The 23,611-nt window shown below is 39.7% G+C and overlaps 1 protein-coding gene across 1 annotated transcript in view; it reads right to left on the bottom strand.

Moving 5' to 3' along the window:
- ofcc1 (orofacial cleft 1 candidate 1) overlaps nucleotides 1-23,611 on the bottom strand; it is an 86,637-nt gene that overhangs the window by 52,134 nt on the left and 10,892 nt on the right. Inside the window, 13 exon segments of the mRNA XM_051066929.1 lie at nucleotides 1,522-1,843; nucleotides 2,700-2,814; nucleotides 3,062-3,132; nucleotides 3,134-3,211; nucleotides 6,610-6,852; nucleotides 10,025-10,155; nucleotides 11,821-11,902; nucleotides 13,303-13,400; nucleotides 13,718-13,942; nucleotides 17,688-17,771; nucleotides 18,416-18,520; nucleotides 21,478-21,657; nucleotides 22,024-22,090. Coding sequence (XP_050922886.1) covers nucleotides 1,522-1,843; nucleotides 2,700-2,814; nucleotides 3,062-3,132; nucleotides 3,134-3,211; nucleotides 6,610-6,852; nucleotides 10,025-10,155; nucleotides 11,821-11,902; nucleotides 13,303-13,400; nucleotides 13,718-13,942; nucleotides 17,688-17,771; nucleotides 18,416-18,520; nucleotides 21,478-21,657; nucleotides 22,024-22,090 — 1,801 coding nt within the window.

Consider the following 23,611-nt stretch of genomic DNA (forward strand, 5'->3'; position numbering starts at 1 on the left):
AACTTTTGAGGACTGTTAAATAAAGATGAGCTGTGCATGCAAAAAAAAAAAAAGAAAGAAAGAAAAGGGAAAAAAAGGGGGATGTATTAATAACAAAGAAGCTAGCCCGTCGTCTTTGTAGTAGATCAATACCAAATGAGACTGTGTTTGATTTCTGGCTATGGCCAGGATGCTGGGTGACTTGAAAATAGGTGGGAAACAAGAAAATTGTGTTTTTAAAATGAGGAAGTGGATACTATTACTATTAACAGAAGTCATTAGCCACCTCCAGATGTGGTTACAATTGTGGTGTTACCCTCCCTGGACCGCCAACAACAACAACCATGCCAGAATAGTCCATCTGTGCATCTGATAGACTGTTAAGGATCATAGGAGCCTCTCCCAGCATGCACCGAAAAACAGCGAAGTCGCACCAGTCCAACGTAGGACTAACACATTGTAATATAATCATATTCACACCTGGGAATGTAAGTCTCAAATCAACCTGACCTGTATGTCATCAGACTGTAGGGGGAAACCGGAGCACCCGGAGGAAAATCGCACGAACGTGGGGGGAAACATGCGAGCTCCAAACAGAAAAACCATTCTTTCTGTGAAGAAATACCACTAACTCACTCTCCACATGCCACTGCAGATCACTCAATTGAAAATCATTTCATCATCTGTTTGGTAACATGAAATGAAGGTAATCAGATTACAATTGAAACTTGAACATTCATGTGGATAATTGGACAGATAACTTACAGTTTCAGAGCAGCTACTCACTGGACTGCAGAGAAAGGATCTCGGTTAACTGATTGAAATCGACCAAAACTGCTCTACATCAAGTCATAACTCAGAAATCCATACATGTGTCTAACACACGTGCAATGCAGAATTCCTTTGCTGCATTCGCATTAAAGCGAAGCGGCAGTTGCCATATCTGTGTCTCTATCATCTGACAGGCAAGGAAAGTTTAGCTGAACATATGTGTCAGCCAGAGTATCCACTACCTTTTTACAAATTATTTTTGAATGAAGTACTATTATAAGCAGTGTTATTATTGGCTTTCAGTGCAAAAACAAAAGCAAAATTATAAAACTTAAAATTCTAAATGGTTCCACTTTATTAGCTTAGAGCATGTTTTCTATGTCAACGTACTGAGGACGGTTTGTTTACCTATTGAAGTGGTGGTGGTGTTATCAAAAAGCCTTATCTGAATTTGTTACAACTCTATCAGCTGGGTCTATTAGTGTTTGTGCTTGCTGCTAAATATTTGCCTGAACAAACACAAATGGTACAGTGTATCTGTTGGGTCTTTGCATATAATCTTACTGAGAAAACATCCTTTGTTTGATGTAACTTCTGTCTGTCAAGCTTTGCCTACTGTCTCTAACCAACCCTACCCTCAAGCACATTCACCTCAGTGGATAACTGCTCTAAGTGACGTCTGCCATTCTTCTCATCCCAATGCTGGTGACATTAGGGTGACATTTTCTCCCCACTGTGGCATAGTCGGGGGTTTTAACATTGGAACCCTACCTGGCAGAGATGAGGAAGAGCAAGCAGAATCAGCTGACAGGTGGAGAGGAGACCCCCGGTGAGAATATACCACAGCGGGCTCTCCTGCTCTGCTGCTGGGGCCCGGGTGTGGCTGCTGTTGGGGGTATAACTGGGGTTGGGGATGAATGGGCTGAGGACAGAGCTGTGACTGTGATGGGAGCTGGGGATGGAGTGGCAGTTGGCTCTGGGGTTGGTCATGATGGACCTCAGGTTGGGGCATGACAGCCAGGTTAGCAGGGGGTATCGATACAGTGATGCCACGCTCTGGCCCCCTAGATGCTCCAGATGGGAGCCTCTTTACCTGAAACACAACAAACAAGAAGAAGCTTGATTTGTCTGTGTGTGTTAGAGGCCTACATATGGGTTCAGTGAACATTAATATAACCTCTTCATGTTAATGTCATCAGTAGTTATGTTCATATTATTCCATTGCATCATCATTGTTTGCCGGAAAACAGCATGTGTGCATAATTACACTGCAGGTGTTAGTGATCAAACTGCAGACATAGCCAACTATTAGTAGTTGTCATAGTGTGTCATAATGGCATAAAATAATTCAATTAAGACCATAATTGTGACTAGTATGAATACTGTACATGCTATTCAACAAAGATGTTCAAAAATATGGGTGTTTACATCTCTCAGAAATCAAAGCAACTGCAGACAACTGTAATGATAATGCAGTAATACAAACAACATGTCACAGTCAAAGGGACAAATAAAGAGACAAACCGAAGACAGAGAGCTTTGTTCTGGCTTTTAATTCAATTAAGATGTTTACTAATCTAATCAATGCATCAGCTCAAATGCATCCAGAATTGCTGGGTAAAGATGTGGTTCTTGTTTGCTCTCTGGGGCCAATTTCCATTTTCTCTGTAAAAGCTTTGTATCATAGAAAATCCAAAAAATCCAACCCCCATCTACCCAGATCAGCTATTCTGCTCCCCAAATATTAGGGGAGGGTTAGAGTGAGGGAAAAGAGCACACGCACACACACACACACACACACACACACACACACAAACACGCATATGGTTTAACATTTAAAACTAGCCCCAACCACAACTTGCTCCCGTGCATTATGAATAAAAAATACAAAAACAAGAGATAAGAATCTTCAAAAGAAACATGCATGTACGTTTCCTAATCACACGCACCTGAAAGTACATATTGCACAGCCAGTGGTCTAGATCAGAAGAGATGAGGCCTTCAATTTTTTTAAACTGGTCCAGTTGTGGGTTGGGCTCTCCCCTGAGGAGAGGTGTTTTAAACCTGGTTTGATGACACATGACCAGTGGTTGTCACTGTACAACCAGATGCATGAGAAGCAAAGTGCTCATGAACATTCAGTTTAACAGTTTGGCTACTATTTCTAAGATGAAAGCATAATTTCATAATTCATAATTCATAATTTCATGTGTTCATAGACAATATTGTGTATATATATATATATATATAAAAGTTGTTATATAGGTGTTATATAGGTGCAACATCTAACCTTGATCTGCTATTGACCCACCTGCCCTGAATCAGACTGAGGCTTGGGCCACAAACAGGAAATGCCCCCCAAGCCAGTACTGAGCTGATGTGGACTGCCGTCTCCTCGTAGCGCAATGAGTTGAAATATCAGGACCATAGAGGGGACAATCTCACAGGCTGCAGGTAAGATCTGCAGAAACAAAGAAAGGCACAAAGTCAACTCACAGTCACTACATATGCACACATATGCAGGGACATCGACACAACATAGACAGTACAACATGAGTAAGCGCGTATAGACCTGCTCACAAAAACAAAGCCAATGACAAACAGAAACAGAGAGGCTAACTAACACGACAGGAGCCCTCAGGGAGCCATTTAATCTACATCCTGAATCCTCCTTTTTTTAACTTTTTTCCCCGAGCTTTCTTAACTGCCATTCTTACCCGTCCAACTCAACAAATTGCCTAAAAGGAGATGTTGGAATGATAAAGACTGTCAGCAACAAACACAGGGTGGAGAAGAACTTGACATTGCCATTGTAGTCTATGGGCTTACGGTTACTAAGTTTATAATGCATCGGGGCCACCATAAATCAAACTGATGATATTAAAGGTATCTTGCGTGAAGCAAAAAGTGTTAATGCTTAGAAGTTGATGGCAAACATTCTTATTTACCCAGAGAATGGTGGGTTTGCTTAAAAATGAACTGACAGTTAGGTGTGTGCCACTCCATCCATCACTGGGTGGAAATACTTCATCCCTTTATTAGTTGTAATGGAAAAAGCAGAGGACTTGTTTTAACACATAAATCATGTGTATCCCTCCCACCCCCATGCTAATCTGCTTTTGGTATGCACCTGTGAAATGATGGGTAGTAGCGTATGACTCAGGACACAAATTTATGGCATAATATCACAGATTATGGATATTGAGGATATTTCATATTATTCATTTACTGTAAGAAATATGACCTGCATAAATAGTAATTTGTGTGCATGTAAGAGTGTATATGTATGAAGTGTCGGCATGTATATGTTTTCATATATGTGTGTGGGAAGTGATGTTTAACTGAGGTTTGTGAGACAGGATGATGTGCATCAGTGTTTTCTCACTCTTGTCTGCTGGAGGAGTCTCTTAAATTATTAGAAATATTCTTTTAAATTCAAAACAGACATTTTTTTCAAAAAAAAGTGCACATCCACAAAAGGAGTGAGGGAAAACACGCCTATCTTTGTGAACAATAGCTAAATGTTTTGTCAAATATCTGATTCTTGTTCAATAACCAAAACACAGGACAAAAGAGGGACAAAAGAAAAGAATAAAATCATGGAACCAAAAGATACTTCCTTGAACCTTTCATTATATTTTTTCCCTTCCTCGTTCCTTTTTCTTACCCTTTAATATTAAAATTTGGAATCTTACAAATCTACGCATTTGGTGTAAAAACTGTGCAAAGACCGTGGGCTCGACTTTTCTCAAGTGCTCCCCCTCGCCAGCATATCCAAGGCATCTCCAACTGAACTGCACTGTTTCTGTCTAAATCCAAACCCAGAAACACAAAGCAAAGGGTGAATGGGAAAAAAAAGAGCAAGCGAGAGAGAAGGAGGAAAGGAAAATAAGCTCCTGGCTTCCTTCTACCATCAATAATTCCTCATTTCCTCCTCGAAGGCACTGCAAGCACTCCTGAAATCACATGCTATAGTGTGGGCAAGAGGAGAGAGAGAAAACATCCAAGCCAATCCTGATAGTCTCAGACAAATCTGATCAGCGTTTCCACCACTACCAATGAGGACAACAACAACAGGTTTGTCTATAAAGTGCAGCTGAGGGTTTGTGGAGAAAAAGAGGAAAGGAAGAGTGACATGAGGCATTTACCATGCATGTACTTAAACCTTTTTTACCCCTGAATCAGATCCCAGGTCTGCATTCAGTTTATGCCAGCTTTTACCCCGTCCTTTATGTTTGATCGGAGCCTCAGACAATATTATCTGGATGCTCTAGCTCAGTGAATACGCCCACCAGCACATTGACAGTGTCCACAAGTGCTAAATGCTCCAGCTAAGGCCTTTAGAGTTGCCATCAGAACACTGCAGAAGCCCTCTCTGAGCCTCTACAAAACTCTATAGGATCAGGAGGGACACTGGATTAAGTGGCTTCTGTTTTAAGGTTTCTCTTGTGAATCTTTTGTGCTATACTGCACACATCAATGAATAAACATAAACAAAGATTTCTAATCCACTGGTCAACATCAACCATCCAAAATTTGTATTTGGTTTTTAAGATTACTGCAGCTTCTATAGAAGATGTTTTCCATCATATGAAGAGGTTTAGGAAAGTGGATGTGAAATGTGCATAGATTTCATCTAATGCAATATACTCTGTTGGTATATCAAAAGGACCAAATGTGAAAACATTTTTAGTCTTTTATTATCCCTTAGAAATAGAGGTTGAGATTTTTTCTTTACTTTTGCTGAAAATTATATATATGAGCCAATTCTCTAACTTATCTTTTTCTCCTTTTGCCAAGCAACCCCCCGCCCTCATCCCTGATCCAGCTCAACTAAGTTACAAATGCACAAAGACACGTAGAAAAGACACTAAATTTTTCACTGCATTTGTACTTCATTTTCATTCCAATAAAACATTACTTCCTTATATAAATGAATAATTGATCTTGGGTTTGATTTACATGCATGGATTAAATGTCATGTTTGAAAAGTTGTTGTTTTATTCATATGGAGATTCCCGGAGAAAAACCTAGAGGCTGTGTGTGGCATATTTTCATATGCCATCTTTTACAGCAATATAACTTCTCATAACCCTTTCAATCTAGAATCTGCTCCATCCTCACTGCAACTGATGAAACCATGGGAAACAGAAAGAGGAAGAGGGATTGGAAATACTGTGGCAAAAAAAACAAAACAAAAACTAAACATGCAGTGTGGTAGGTTCTGTCGTATTAGCACAGCATGTTTTATTGTTTGCTTTTATTTGAGGGTACTGTTTGTTTTTAAAATCACATTTTACTAAAATTTTCCATTGAATTTCACATCAAAGGCTTTGTCCATGTCATGGGATGTGAGAGTGTTTTATTTCTGTGTCCCTCAATGTCACAATTGCTTTCAGATGACACGTTTATATTTATTCAAATCTTTTGCTGAAAAAGAAAGGGGAAAAAAAAAACAAATATTCAAAGCAGTTTCTCCAAGCATCGCATAAATAAAGGGGTTTTTATTTAATAAAATTACACAGTCACAAATCACAACCTGATTGTGTTCTTTCCTTCTTGAATAAAAATCCTACTAGTGTCTCTCTCAGTTCTGAAATCTTAAATATAAAGGTCAATGCTTTTTTTTTTGCTTTTTTTTATTATTTATTATCTCATCTGTACTTTGTCAAACTGAAGTTATGGCTCATTAATTTATCTAAAAAATGTAACTAGTTCATTTAAATTAATCTAGTTAAGTATTTATTATGTCCTATGTCTTTTAGCATAAAACACTCACACGCTACAGTATTGTGATTCATGATTTTCTATGTAATTTTTTTAATGCTTTTGTCCAGCACTTCAACAAAAATTCCTCACCATGAACAGGTTCTGGTTAATGTGCAGGTCAGTGTCATAGAAGCGGCCCTGATGCTCGATCGGCTCAGTGGACACGTTCCATTGTTGCTGCTCTTTCTTACTGCGCCAAGGTAGGGCTGGACCCCCTAGACGACTGTTAAGGGCCACTCTGACAATGTAGAGGCCCCTGGGTAGTTTGTCTCGGGTTGCTCTAAGGCAGCACAAATACAACTCCACAGGCTGTTGGGTTGTTCTCTGGTTCACCTGTAATGCACAAAGTGTACAATAAATTACTTGATTACAATATTTTATCTCTTTTTTTCTCTTTTTGCCATTGTGGACTTTTTCTCTATTAAACCAGACCACCTTAAACAAGTGAGTGCCTTATAACAAAACCATAACATGGTTTAATAATGCTGGAGTCACTACTACAAGATATTTTGGCAGAAAACAAAAATGTTGTCTATGCACATTTTACTGATTTGTTCAGCATCAAAGTATTTTCAACTAATTACCTAAATTAACAACATATTCCTCATGTTAATAGATAACAAGATTCTCTGTCGCAGTATAGTTGTATATAAATGTAATTTCTAGGACACAATATTGTCAAGATACATTAACCCACTTGCTTATTTGCTTGTTTGTATTGGTGACATGTTTTTAAGGCTTAGGATGAGTAATAGGGTAAGCTGCATAGACTGTTTAGTTTTTTTATGAAACATAATCAAAGACCAATATACAGTAAATACAGTTTCATATTTTTACACGTTCATACATATTCATGTTACATATTCAGTCTTTTGTCCCCTATGGCATCTGTTGAATAATGCTGAATGAAAAGTCAATCTGGCTTAAGCAGAGCCTGGTCCTTGTCACTATTTACGTGTGACTTCAACAGCAATGTTGGTCTGTTATTTGGCAATCTGCCTGTCCCATGCTTTAGAATAGACAACATACTGTAGATGGATGGACAGAGGTGACCAAAGTGTTGCCACAAGATCTGATATAGATTCTGATGCTATTCCATGCCATGCCATTCTCTGCCTTCTTGCCCTTTTCTAAACCAGCATCCTATATTAGCGCATCCCATCCCATCCTATCCCATCCTCTCCTCTCCTATCACTTATTTTCTTAAGTACAGGCATTTACTGTTCTCTGATTATCCAAGTTGCATCTCTTAATGGCCATTTATTTTATGTACTCAAATTTACACTGTGTTGACCAACTCCCCAGGGCAAATTTTGAGTGTCTGGCAATTAAAGCCCTCGATTCCAATCGATGACATAGTAGCACTCAGGGGTTATGTGCTCACATACACACACAAACACTCACACACTGTGTCCAATGTTTGTTTTACAGTATATTTTTGGCGCAGCGTTGTCACCAAACATCCTGAGAGCGTTCCTATCCCTGTCACAGACACACCGCACACGCATTTACCTAGCAGCGGCTGGCGGAGCCCATTACTCTGCCAGTCTGTGAGAGGGGAGAAGGTGTGTGCTGAGCCCTGCAGTAATGCCCTCAATCTCCCCACTGTGAGCATCTTTGCATGCCAAAACAACCAAAACATTTAAGGCAAAAGTGAAATTAGTATAACTGGTGGCAAAGCAGTTTAGCCCACACATCTCAGATCTGGGAGGAGGTGATGCAGGCCTTCAAACCCCCTCACTGGAAAGAGATGTGTGCATGCTTGGAAAAAAAAGAGAAGGAGGAGGAGGAAGGAGAAGAAAGAAGCAAAGAAATGAAAAACAATAACGTCACACCGGTGTCCAATCTGAACTATGTACTGTATGTCTTTAAGAGGTATTGTTATTATCTAGCCCACATGCTTGCATAGGCATCGTAAGAGACAGTCAAGACAGCAAGGCGAAGGTAAAAGGTGAAGTGAGCCAATTTTCCATATCAGAGGTGGTTTGTTTGCCCCAAGCCTGAGTTGTGCCTAAAGTGCCATAACATTACAGCACTCCTACAGATGAGATCAAAGGCTTGAGCGAGGGATCCTCCGTGGTTTTGCTGGCAAGCGGCCGTCCTCTCGCTGAAATATCTTTTCAGGGCTTTCCACACATTGACTGATCACACAAAATGTACTCTTAATAGAGACAGGAAATGCCACATACAAAAACTTCCTTTCTTTCTAAGTATGGGCTAATATTCAGAGATTAAGCTTTCTCGTTAATTATTTTCATTTTAATTAGTAAATCTTAATTAACAATGAACATTTACCCTTAAAATTTTTTGGCTTCGGAATGAAGGAGGGGGGTGAAGAAAGGAGAGAATAAATATGACAATCTTTTTGGGACCTCCAGGCAGGATTACTGATGCAGGCTGCCTTAGTTATTAAACACATTCTAAATTAAATGCCTCCATGAATTTTGCACAGAAATATATTTTCATAGTTTTGCATGCCAAATGTGACATTTTATATTTCAGATTCATCTCGCTGCAGTAATTTTAGGGAAATGTCATATAAACAAAGATTTTGTCATTTACCAAAGGAAATTACTATGCGTGGCAGGTTTGGCCATTGGTTTCTCTCTCTCTCTTTCTCTCTTCCCTCTCCCTCTTTTGCCCCTTATTCTGCCTGCGCCGGTTGTTTCAAGTCAGCAAGCCATAAAAAATCTTTATCTCAGTGAAACACAGCAATTTGGGAGATAATCGAATGGTGACTGGGGGGCACAAATGCCAGTCTGAGGAATTATACCACAATCTCCCCTGCATTTACAACCTTCCTCAAAGCCAGTTGTCACCCTGGAAGGAAAGCCCCCGACTGAAGATTCATTACATCTTTAAGCCAGCACGGTGGCATGGCAGCCTCATCCCCAGATGCAACACAACAGCACACTCCTCCCACAGCTGGAGATGCTACCGCTAAAGCTGCTGCTTCCTTCTTTCCCACTTGGTTCTCTTTTCTCTCCTCTCTTTCTGTTCCCCTTGTTCACCTCCAAATATTCCTTTTTCCTCCTACTTAGATTCATGAAAACACAGACACCATCCACACAAAGCAGGAAAACATTTCTATATATACTGTATAAAAATAATGTGATTGGATAGTTAGCATATTGTATAGGGAAGCCTTTTGCTCAGTGTTGTATGTGCTCAGTGTGTGTGTCTTTGTGTAGGCATGCACATACAGTACCCACTGGTGTAATGAAAGGAATGAAGGAATTAAAATAAAAACTAGATAACAAGGGAGATAATTTTCCCATTTTCTAACAGGTCCCATTCATCACAGGATTTCACATAATTTCATCATTTGGCTGTTTTTGAACAAACAACCCTGCCTTTTCTAAAGATTCGTAAACACTTCAGGACCAATATCTTCTCCTGTGAATCAACCCTTTCAGAGATTAAGGGATATGTCACTTCCTATTTGTGTGCTTTCTGTTTCATATGAATGTGTCAGTACACAGTCACACCAGCTAACAGACCTCACCTGCCACATGGGCTGTGATGCTGAAGAGGAGGATTCTGGGAGCTCTATCATCTGGTCAAATTTGGCCACCGCTTCCTCTTGGCCTTCCCCCAGCGCTCTGAGTGACGGGCTTTCGATGGTTCCACTGCTACATGCACACACGCACACACACACATGTACACAACACAAACAAACACGGGAAGCTAACCCTGTTAACAGCCACCTGCATTTTGGACTCTCTGTTGTTCCACTCTGTATCAACTCAATCTAATAACACCACAATACACCACCCCACCCCCCACGCTCATCCACACAAACACACACACACATGCATGCACACACAAACACACACACACACACACCCTCTCTTTCTCTGTCTCTCTTTCTCGGCCTTTCAATCTTATCAGTAGTAATGTAATAAGCGGTTGCTTTGCTCTGTCTCCTCGCCACCTCTCTTAATTCCTCAAAATAAAGCAATATCACAGGGGCCCTGGCCTGCCTGTGACTGGGGATAAGATGCTTGTAAAAGGAAGGATAATTCAGCAAATAAATGCTCTGCATCAAAGGCAGGCACTGGGTCTTTCTTTCCTTTTTCTCCCTCCTCTCTGTTCGCCTATCAAAAGTATTACATGTGCTTTCATCAGTTCACAACAAGGCACAGTGTGCTTCCTAATGCAATTACTCGACCTCCATTAAATCAGAAACAGTGGAAACAAATGAATTACACATTTGTTACAAAAACCACAAGTCAGCGCCACGTCTCTTGTCTTTCTTTTTTTTTTTCTTCTTACATAGGCTTGGGGAGAGAAAAAGTGAAATAATTTCTCATTCAATTTCAGGCAGATGTAGCCCTAGGTGATGCAAAGAAAGTCTCCCATGTCTAATAGCCACCCACCATTGATATCAGAAGGAATTTACAGGGTTCAAGGCTGTCGAGAGGAGGTCATCTTGCCAAACTCCGAACCACATTCATCTGACAGGGCTGGTGCCTGACTACCACCCACCCATAAAACAACCAAACACAAGAGAAGATACTGATGTGTACAGTAGTTTCTTGATTTTATCATGTCAGCCAGCATGGTAGTCCATAATTACTAAAAACTTAAAACATGCTAAGCGAATTGCCTGCGGGGCTCTAGCTATGAGATGTGATGTGTGATCTCTAAAGTGGATGGACCAAGAATTGATGCGCCTCCAAGCCCAGTGACATGGACAGATTTCTGTGCCCCCGAGCAAAACTACCCACAATGCAATTCCTGCCGACAGGAGAAACCATGCAGAGGATATATGAATTACATTCCTTCTCGAATGTCAGTGGGAATACAAATGGTTTTCACACAAGTAATGATTACAGTCATGTGACATCAATTGTACATATGGAATGAAATCTGAAATGGGCTGGACTTACCACTGAAGCAGCGTGTTCAGCCGGGGTGGTGGTGCTTCTCCTCCTGCTTCATCAGAGTCTCTTTGTGAATGGAGCTCCTTTGAAATATTGGTGGATACGTTAACAGACAGAGTTAATGTGTTAACCATCATTAACATTATCAGCTAATTGACAGTTTCAATTTAAACCACATCACTCTCAATTATAATGTAAGATATTAATTTCTCTGACTGACTGTAATGACATACTCTCAGACTAAGTTTGTGAGCATTTTTTGTTGTTGTTGTTGTTGCTGTGGAGAAATGGAATGAGAAAGAATTTGATTGGATTGATGTGTTAAGCTCGTGAAATGACTTGCAAATAGCTTTTAGCATTTACACATTCCTCATACAGTATACTGTACCTAGAGCACACGGATCTTTACCTTAACATTCCCAGTTAAGACGGCCATTAGTCTCTTCTTTCTCTTTGCCCACTCTCTCCCCTTCAAGTGGTTCCTTCTGAGCCACTTGCTGAAAATACATGTAAATACTCATGCGCACTTTCTTTGGATGCCACTCTATGAAACAGTGCAGTGCACCATAATGGCAGAATTAAGCACAAGGAGCAACTGCAATCTGCAGGCAATCTATACTGAGCCAGACCCTAAAGACATGTAGCGTTTGATGAGTATTTCTGCCGGTTTTACATTCAGTCAGCACATTCACTCTCCCCATTCAGATGCACCGACACTGCTAAGTGACAGCGTCTCGCTCTGTAGAGGCTTTGTATGGCAGAATAGAAAAAGAAGAAAAACACTATTATTTTTAAAATAGATGTGAAATCTCTGGTGGATAATGTGTTTTCAATGGGAGGTGGGTGTGGAAACAGTAGGAGAGCGCACACATATTGTAGCAGAATAAGATAACGCTGATCCCAATGCTGATACAGTACACAGTAGATGCTACTGATTATCCAGTAAGGGAGGATGAGTCAACTGTTGCTGTGGCTTCCAATTGATGGTAAGACATTGTTGAACAATTTTTTCCCAATTACGGTTACTTTCTATTCATATAATTTAGTACTCCTACTCTCCTTTCAAGAGAGATTATAACTAAAAATACAGTGAGAAGTTCTGTATTCTGTTTACATACGCGTTAATGTTTGAGCTTCATTGCATTCTAGATTTGCCAACACAATGGAAACCCCATGTTCTTGTATTCACTACCATTTCTTTTTCTGACTGATGGAATACAAACACTTGTTTTGAAAGAGGATTCATATCTTAATTCTAGTTCACAAAATCCCTACTCCCCAGTTGAAGAAAAAAAATACGTAGTCATGCTCTATTTTTCCTGAAAAGACCATAATATGAGAAAAAGAACCAAGGAAATGCATAATAATGCAAAACAAAAAAAGTTCAAAGACAGAAAAATAACTGTCTCCACAAATAAATTAATTATGTGACTGTCATATGTAACATAGATTATAGAGTTGAAATCCATGCACTGATTTTGAGATGGTAATGAATGAGTTATAGAACCTCTGAAATACCTTGAATGCATGTTCAACAAAAAACAATTTCACATGAGTGCATTCAGCCGAGATTCAGAGCCTGTGCACTGAAAATGAAATGCAGAACTTTTAGAAAAGGTAATGGGGGGAGAAAAAAGGTTAGGGGCAAAAAGTAGAGCAAAGGAGCAAATATGGAAAGAAAGAGAAAGAAAATTAGCAAGCAAAGTAAGTAACACACACATATACAGTACACATACGCTTCTGAACAGACAAAAAAAAAAAAGATAAATGTGCACGCACACATGAACACACTCTGTGTCCATTAAGCCAAAGCCACTGATACACAGCATAATGGACATGGCTGATGTGCTGGTGAGTATGGGCTGATGACACAGATATTCCTCTTTGTAGCCCTGACCTGCTGCAGTGAAAGGCTGCCAAGCGTGATCATGTCAGGCTGCACACGCTCCCTCAGCTGCTGGGCGTAGTGGGGGATCACCTCCTCAGCTATCCTCACTGCAAGAAGTAGTAGTGTGGCATCAAAAATCTTCAAATGTTTATCAAAAATAACTGCAGTATTATGCATAATTCTTTTTGTCCCTTGAAAAAATAAATAAATAAATGTGGGAATAATACTGTCCAGAATTTCATAAAGGTATATAACCTTCTGGAAAGATTCCTTGTTCGCTTTGATGATTAACTTTATATCATGTATGTGCAAAGAAAATAAATTTTAGAATATCATACTGTACTTAATAGTGTAATACTATACAGACACAATGCCTTGCCACTCAAGAAATCATATATAAAACCAAATAAAGGGATAGCATTACTTTTTACAGTGCTCTCTCTGCCCATTACCATCCTCCCTGCTTCGAGTCCAGCTTCTCCTCCCAGCCCAGTACTAGCTTCATCCTGGGTTTTGGCAATGGTATGGGCCTGGGAGGGCCTGGAGCCCGAGGCATGACCACCACCGTGGAGCAGCAGTCGCCGCTGAAGCACCGGATCACCCGTCTTCACCTCCAACACCTCCTCATCCCTGGAGGCTTGCAGCGTACCTGGAGAGATACGCATCAGTGGGCATGCACAGACACACAACCAGACACACACACACACACACACACACACACACACACACACACACATGAATCAGCACACATAAACATCATATCATGTATACACATGCTGGTGGATGCGTATACTTGCCACATCCAGAAACAGACAAATACATATTTGTATATCTACAGTATGTGAAGACATGAATGCACAACATATTCCGATAACTTACTCAATATGAACGTTTACAAAACCATCATAACACATTCACACACACTCTTAAGGCATTTTTTCGCCTCAAATCCTGTCTTTAACATACGCAAACTGAGACAGAACTGTAGTTCTACATGGGCATGATACTGTAGAGGGACCACATTAGCCTTCTTTGCTCTTATTATTTTTTTGCCAAAGCACTTAGAGCATATGTAGAACAGGGTAGACAAGGTTGCAGAAGAGAGCACACATATCTAATCTATGCAAGGATTCTCATGAAAATGTATTATCTTTTTGTATACTGCTACCCAGTCATAGCAGAGACTGGGATACTTAGGCTTGGGAAAGATGGTGGTTTTGGTTAAATCTAAATGAACACATTGTGTCTGAAGTCACTGTCAACTTTTTCTGTAATAAACCAGACCACAATCGTTCCCTAACCACAAGTGCTGTGAATGCCTAAACATAACCAGAAAAAAGTTCAATAATGTTGTAGACACCACAAATGGATATTGAACTGCCAGATCGGATTCTGTGGCAATAAACAAATACATTGTCTGTGTGCATTTTACTGATATGTTCATTATCAACATATTTACAGCTTGCTAAATACCTAAATTAGCAACATGTTCCTCACCTTGATATATTCTAGTTGCAATTACATTTTCAACAAAATGTATTTGTTGTTGCAATTTAGCTGTACAGAAACTGGATTTTTAGGAGGCTGGATTGGATAAAGAAAGAGACATGTTACATTTTCTGTGTTTTTAGGTGGTGTTGGCTTCTAAGCTAATTTTATGTTAAAAAAATAAATATAAATAAAATATTTTATTTTCTTCAAATAGTTATTTTCTACAAGAAAGTTCTGTTTTAGATCATCAACCTCCCCAACGGACTGTGAACACCATTAAAGTTTTCCTCTGCATGGTATGTGAACTAGTTTCTAGTTAGTAACCTAGAATTTATTGCTGAAAGCAGAGAAGCATCAGCTACTGTAGCTAACATGCTTGCTGTGTGTCTTCACAGTTTTGCTGTAGTGTCTTGGGGATAAAAAGCATTTAGGTATTCTTTGAGCCAGAACTGGTCCTGACCTCCCTGGGGCCCTAAGCAAAATTCTGCAAAGTGTAAACTATTTGCCATTGCCATACTAAAAAACTAAGTGTATGTCAAATACATTTTTCCCAAAGGTGGTTTCTGCAATTTTAGGTTCTTATCGCGTTGATGTATGTTTGATCGTGTGTGTTTGATGTGTAAAGAGGATGTGACATCATGACTGACAATTATGACTCACTTGCAAGTGGGTTTGGTGGGTGTACAGGCAGGATCTTGATACCTCTGCTCCACTACCTGATCACTACTGCACAGACTCTGGCACCAAATGAAGTCACCACCGCAGGATCTAGCGGCTGTATCTGGGATATTTGGCTTCATATTTGTGGACTGATCCCGACTGAACAGAGGTTTGCTGCTGGAAAGCGTGAGTTTCACTCCGTGCAAACGTATATGAACGCCTGTTAACATGCAACACAGTTATCTTTTCCAAACTGCAGTTTATAAACACCGACTGATCAGGCACAAAGTCACAGAATACAGCCCTGGAAGTGGCTGGCAAGCCACCAAGACACATACGCTCTGTCCAGCTAAATTAATACTACAGACAGACTAGAGAGAGATGCACTGCAAGCCAGCACATCAGCTTAACATGACTGTTATTTGCTGACCTCAAAGTTGGAGAGGAATGAACACAAGTTTACCTTGTTGCTGTTTCCACAGTTCACTCTCATGCTTTTCCCGACAAGAGGGATTGTTCTGTTTAATCCTCTCCTTAAAGTTGTATACATCAACACCTACTTTAACATGAGATTGAGGTGGGACGCTTGCATAATTTGTTGGGCCCTACATAACTTGCATAGTGAGCATATAGGACCGCCCAGCTCATCTGTGTATTCATCGTGTGCAGTCCAATATGTGTAACAGCCAAAGCTGTCATCACCATGCTTTTCACATAGAAGATGATATCAGTACCTAACGCCTTATAGAGAACTAGAATGAATAGAATGCTAGTTCTGTGGTCTTTCATCTTCAAGCCAAAGCAATAGAATTTATCGAGATAAAAAGGAGGAACTGAAGATCCTAGACAGATAGACAAGGGATTTCTCCAGGATTTTCTTTCTGAAAAAATGTCTACAGCGCTGGCCACTGTCCATTTCATTAATACGCTGTCTTATTCATGCTCTTTTCTTGTGAGACGTGTATGTTGCTTTGTGGCAGGCTGTAAAAGCAAAAACAAAAGCCTGAGAAGCAGTCACAGAATGTCCGGATGAATACTGACATACAATGAGCTGGTTCTACTACTGCAAAGAAGACTTGCAGCCTACACCAGTGGGAGGCATACAACAGCATAAGGTGATTGTCTTGAATTCTGTTGTAGCTTGGTGAAGTGCTAACTGGCAGTCTCGGCAGTTGGACTTCAACAGTACAGAAGAAGTAGGAGCTCTCTCTCTCATTCCCTCCCTGTCTCTCAGCCTATTGCATGGAGGGACTGTTAATCCAAGATCCTCTTTACTTTTTCTGTGGGATTTCATGAACATTCCAAGACAATGGATGGGGCTGCTAATCTCGGTGGTACAGCTAAATCCAAGACAATGACAAATAATACGAGTCGGCTAAATTCCACCGTGTTGAAGCGGGCCTAAACCCATCAATTGTGCACTGGAATTACAAGGGAAATGTGCGTTATGTCAACGGGATCTGGCTGCGACTGTCTTCACCCAGAACAATGCTAAGCTTAAACCACCTCAATGTTGCCTGGTTGGCTACATATTTAAATGAAACTGAGCTAATGAGAAAAGGCACGCCTACTGCCAGACAATGGTCGTGCTTGGAAAGCACCGACTACAGCGAGGGTTCGTTTCTAGTCTTATTCTTTGTTCTATGTTAGTGATGCTTTCGGCGTGGAAATGTAGCATCTTATTTTTGTTTGGGTTGTTTATGATTTCACTGTCGAGCTTTTCTTAAATATACTGTACCTAAAGACTGTAGTCCTCAATGGCATCACTCTTAATACTGTGGTAACGGTTTCAAATTTGGAAACTTTGGTGATTTGGTATCATGTTGGAAAAAAACTGTATTATTATCAATGTAAATCAAAGCACAAACATGGTTCTAAAGTGTGATAACAGAATTAACGCTTAACAGCTTAACAACAGTAACTGGCAGTTAGTCCTGTTACCTGATTGGAAAATTGATACTTCACATCACTTTTTTTTTTTTTTTTTTTTTTTGGTTTTTGTGTATTTACACATATGATCTAGACAGGAAAATAAAGTTAGGATATATAGTGATCACAAATGATTAAATTAATGTTATAATATCCCAAAATGTTATTTTGTATTATTCCAAATTAAGGTAATGTAATGTAAAGTACTGTGCTTAATTGAAGTTTTAAAATATTTGCTGTTTTGTTTAGGGCCAACAAACCAACTGCTTCCAAATGATCAAGATACAGCAGTACAGTAATATGAGAATACATACCAGGTATGTCTATGAGGGTGTCGTTCTCATCCAGCAAAGCAGCCATTCTTTGATACAGTCTGTTTTCATCTGCATTCAATATTGCTACAAGATAAAACAATTATAAAATGAGTATACCATCAATGGTGCTGGAAAATTACATGCATTTTTGCGCTTCAAAATTACTTCCTACTTATCATACAAGTCAATCTAAACCACATCTTAACATGCAAACCAGAGATATTAGTTGTGGCTGGAGAGGGGTGAAAATCAAGTGTATGCAGAGGAGTAATGAAATAGGAGCATTAACATGCCTGTTAGCCAGCCTGTCATCATGTGATGAGATTTGGTTTGGTGAATCCTTTGATATTACACGGCAATGATATCCAAAAGATACAGGTGAAATGGCTTCTCCATTAATAGCCATGTTTCATTATAACATGCATATTACTTGGCTCCCAAGAGCTCACTTTTAATAGGCCTACTTTAGGAGGGGGCTGCAAACTATTGATATGGTTCTACGTGTGTCACTTGACAGGGGAGAGAAAACGCCATGGTGAAATGAAAACTGACCAATGATACGTGACCTTCGACAATGACAGAAAGTTGGGCAGCCAATCTAGCGATGCCATCACTTGGTGTATTTACATAGACTGTCCTGCCGTCTCAAATCGCGGTCTGCTACTAGTGATCTCTCTCACCTCACTTTAATGAACCGAGGAGAACTATTATGACAGAGAATGGCATACTTAATTCCAGCTCATCTTCAGTGCTGACCCCAGCCATCCTGCAATGTCTTGGGTCTATCTGCTGTGCCGATGATGGGTCAAAGTAATTTTGGGCACGTTCATCTCCTGTGTAAAGTGTGAGAAGAGAAAGAATGAGAGAAAGAGGAGTTGGGAGTTGGTGGGGGTGGGGGTAACGGAGAAGGGAAGAGGGGAATTGTACAGGTTCAGGTTAGTGGTTATTAGAAGCACATGAAGCGAAATGTTAATTTTGAAACCCACACTGTTGAAGGGCAGGGGCAGCGGCTGCTGCCAGATAAGGCAGAGCCAAGATGAGACAGGAGTACAGAGGCAGAGAGAGAGAACTGGGAAAGAGACTGCTGGGTTTCTCAGTGCACCTCTCCATGGCCTGCGGTGCTCTGGGGCCTAATTAGCATGCTGCAAAAGGTCATGGCAGGCAATCTCTTAAATACGACCGCCATATGTTTGCCGTGTTCAAAAGAACTAATGAGAAAGTCTACAAGCTCAAAAGTACCTGGAATTTCAAAGACAATACCTTCTAAATACTCCAAGGTCAGTGGCCTAAAAGACCGGGCAAGTTTGGAGGAGTAGATCCAAAGGAAAATAACCTGAGCCCATGTCTCATTGACTTCTTATTAGCAATCACTGACCTATGGGTATCAAGTCTGCTCCACAGAGTTTATGGGAATCCAATGGCTCCAGGGCCACCAAGCAGCTTTCTTAACCCCAAATCATTCTCATTACAGGCCTTGAATATTTCACTCCAATCTAAATTGCTTTACTTGTATTTCGCAGGTTGTGGGGCAAAAAAATGCATGGTGCATTAAATCATGTTATATATTCCACACAAGGATTGCCTTTATAGAAGTCTGAGGGAATTGGTGCTTGGACGCATAAAATTGTGAGTAAGTGTGTTTGCATAGGAGCACCACTGGCCCACTAGGCCACTACCCCAAAAAGCTCACTGTGATGCTTTCGTGCTCATATTAAATATCTGCATGAGGTTTTCACACCCTGTCCTTACTCTAAGTTGAACAGTCAGGCTGAAATACTTATTAAACAAGGAGCAGCCGTATGACTCCTCAATGGTGTCATAAATTGACTGTGAAATTCACATGTTAAATCCTTCTACATCGTTAACAGAGAGTTTGAACAATTTCTACGCAAATAGCTCTGAGGTTATGAAACCCTTTTTTCAAACACAAATTTGCATAATGGTAGTAGCTTCGTGGATCGCCTTTTGAATCATATCTGTGATTTACCTAAATAGTCTGGCTGTCCTCCAGTTCATCTCTCTAATGAAAATATCAATTCTCTGTTCTTACATGCACAATATCAATAACTAGCACTTCTTTCCAGCCAGAGTTACTGTTAGCGGAGAATGAGAGATAATGAAAGACTATGGTAAAGGCCAAATAGAGGTGTCACAAACATGGAACAATCTTTGTGATCTTCCAATAAAGGCAGACAAGTCAACAACTATAGTGCATATTCACACTACCCAATAAGAGCTGCTTATTTTGTGGTGCCAGTTTTGCCACTTGTGATTTATATTTTGTTTGTGTAAATGTTATATTCAGAACACTTGCCACAAAGAAATTAAGTTATAAACCTATAAAACACATAGTGTGTGATAAATACAGTATATATAATAGCCTGTGAGACATGTGATAAGAAGCTGGAGCTGGTCTGAGGGGTTAGTTATGTTTCCATCCAAATGGTGCAAAAATTGACTGGTTTTGAATAAATGTAATGTTTTTATGTTATGTAATATGTTTCATTTTATTCTTTTTTTAGGCTGAGTCATGAAATGTGGGTGATGACAATGCACTGTGATGCTGCTTTGCTGCCTAAATCATATCTTTGCCATATCGTATGTCATATATCGTCTTTTTCTAATCTGTTTTCTTTGTGCATGCAAAAGCACGTGGATAGACATGAACTTGATGTAGAAAAAAATATTTTTTTACTGACAATCAGAAAAGACATTGCTGTTTGACAGTCAGCATAAAGGAGTGGGCAATGAAGTTTCCAATGACTGACTGAGTCACCACAGGATGCCTTTGTCCAATTCCAGTAATATTCTCAGTTATCTAAAGTTTAATAGCAGAGACTTATAACACGGCTCTTCAAACTCCCCAAACCAGAAACCCAGAAAGAGCAGACTTCCTCTGTCTCTTGCAACTTGACCTATACTGGACAGCAACTTTGTTTTCACTGTATTCAACACTAACATAAAATGTGATATGAGCGTGAAAGACAAAAACAAAGGTGACTGATTCTGCAGTGGTACGGGTTGCCATGCTAGCAAGTTCAGAATGGCAATTTTCTTCAGCCAGTTAAAGAGTTTTATTGATTACTTGTTTAGACTTAACATTATTGGTCCACATCATATATGTTTATGGTCTGTAATTTTTTGTCCATATGCTGACCAGCTCCACACACCAAGTGTAATCCTACCTTATGTGCATGAGACACAATGAAAATAATTGATAATAATTACTAGCCATGCACAGCAAAAGCAAAATAAACCACATTAAATCAAGAATCTTACATGTGACTCATCCCTGAGAAAACTGGCACGCTTGCAGCCTTGAACGCATCCTAATTTACCATCCCATTCCTCAAGAGTTCTCCCTGACATACTGAATTATAAGGGGGCATATTCGTATGCCTGATTGGCCTTAAGCCGTGTTTCGGGGGCGTTCTGAGTACACCACACAGACAGCGGATCGGCTTGGTAGCGTAGTAGCATATGTAAATGCACTCTCCTATGACTCCAGCCCACCACAAGGCATGTAGCCGAGAGTGGGAGTTAAGGCTGATTGTGTCGAGGGTACTTCTAGATAGAGATAGAACACCCACTACTGTAGCATTCTCCGGCAGAGGAAGAAGTTATACGAGGGTTGCCTGTCAGGACACGCTTGCTTTGGAATGCAGGGACCAAGGGCCTCTCGAATGGAGAGAGAGGGAAAGAGAGAAAGAAAGAGAGAGTGAGAGAAAGGTTAGATCAGGAACACATCTACTGTCAACAAATTTGAGGCTAATGAAGAATGAAGCTTCACCTCTTTCTTTGGCAGGGGCTTGCAGCTCCATTTTTTTTTGGTGAGCTGCAAGGGTGCTATCTGGCCTGTCACCTCGAATATCTCTCCCCAGCCAAACTGGAGGAACGGAAAGCTTGGCACTTCTTCCTTCATCGAAGGCTGGGTTTTCTATGCCCATCACTGCAGCTCTCTCCTCTTTCCCTGACAAAATATGTCGAAATATAATAAAAATACAAACAGTAACATGAAGGGGGCAATACAACACTTAGGTCAAAGTGACTGGTTAAAAAAACATATTTAATGGCAATAAAATATTTCTGTTGGTGATTCCTCTGCCCTAAAATGTTCAAGCGCATCCCCCTCAAATGACACTAAAATACATTTAGGTTAAAATTAAATCAGAATCTTGCAGGAGGAGAAAAAAAGAGAAGAAGAAGAAATGATTAAAATAATTACAAATTGCGCCCTGACAAGCAAGAGCAAAATTTAGCCCAAAGCCATTTGTCTGTAATTAGTTAATTAATCCTTACACAAATTATGAGCAATAACTCATCAAGCAGGACTCACCCATCAGAAATTCAGCCGACTTGGATTTCTTCTGCTTAGGTTGCTGCAGAGCCTTCTGCTGTAACTTCTGGAGGGAAATTGTTAAATGAATAAATTAGCTGCAGAATGAAGATCATCATTTATGATCCGCAACTAACACAGTATTTTAAATATGGGATGACACTGAAATGTCATTTAATTTACATCGCCGCTAAAGGGGTCAAGCACTAATTGAACAACAGGAGTGGAAAAAAATTTAATCATAAATAGATAAGAAAAGTTGACATGAATGTGTAATGAAGGTCACATTAAAATACTTCCTCCTTGTTTCTAAAATGAATGGGCACCAACAACACTCTCTCCTGGAAAATTGTGCATCTTTACACAGGCTGCATACACAGACTTGGTGTGCAATATGCATAGTGAAATCCAGCCACACTTCTCATTACTTTCATTCACATGAACTCAACCTAAAAAGTCTTGAAGGAGAGAGAAAAATAGTCCCCCTGTATGTACAGCGAGAATGGAGAATTTTCACTATAGAATTTATTGCTTGAAGAAACATATACATATATATATATATATAATATATATATATATATATATATATACACACACACACACATACACACACGCGATAGATAGACAGATAGATGGAATGTAATTTATTTTTTTAAAATATTTTTTTGTACTGTAGTCTCCTATACTATACACACTTTATATGTGCACTATATATACTAGTGTTGTAGGTGGCCTACACTAGCATGAAATGGAAAGAAAATGAAGAAAGGATGTAGAGGATATGTAAGTATGGGTTTCTTTGAAATCAACAGTATGTGGAACAAACTCTGCAGTCCCACATTTCTCTCATTTCTGTGGACAAGCAGAACAATAAGAAAGCTGAGGAAAAAGGCATAAGTAGTTGTTTTCGTTATGGATATGTTTACATAAGAATGCACCATATAAAAGAGCTCTGTTGCTCAAAGCGTATGGAGCTTTTTAAGCATCATTTTATGCAGATTTCAATGATGAACTGTGCTCATGCCCATGAACAGCATGTATTTGTATACAATATTTAATTTCAAAGACAAAATCAAGGGACAGAATGGGTGGGGGGCTTATTTCAACTCTAAATGACAGAGCAATTAAAATAGAGGAGGACTACTTCCAGACCAATCTGGTAAGAGGAGTTTTTGTAAATCTGTTTTTACATTCAACAAGCCCTACAGCAAGACATTCATTTATACCACTGAGATTAATGCTTATCTAATTGTAACTTATTTAAAAACCATTTTCTTTTCGACTGGGTACCAATCAGTTTTTTTTCTGAATTTCACATACTGTGGAGTATGAGACTGGCAAATGCTGCATCAGTAGTGATTGTGACTCTGTGCTTTCTTTCTTTTTATTTTCATTACACCTTTCTGCAAGACAAATATTGTTTGGGTGTGAACAGCATGCAAATTGAGAATCTCCCTGACACAATTATAGGAAAATTAATCAGGTTATTTTGCTAATAAAAAAAATTGCACAGAATCACAATTTGTTTTGTATTATACCAGGACACTTAGACAATATTGTGTTGTGAACTAAAGTAGTCATTTAAATA

Source organism: Lates calcarifer, linkage group LG24, assembly GCF_001640805.2.
Source record: "Lates calcarifer isolate ASB-BC8 linkage group LG24, TLL_Latcal_v3, whole genome shotgun sequence".
Lineage (NCBI taxonomy): Eukaryota > Metazoa > Chordata > Actinopteri > Centropomidae > Lates > Lates calcarifer.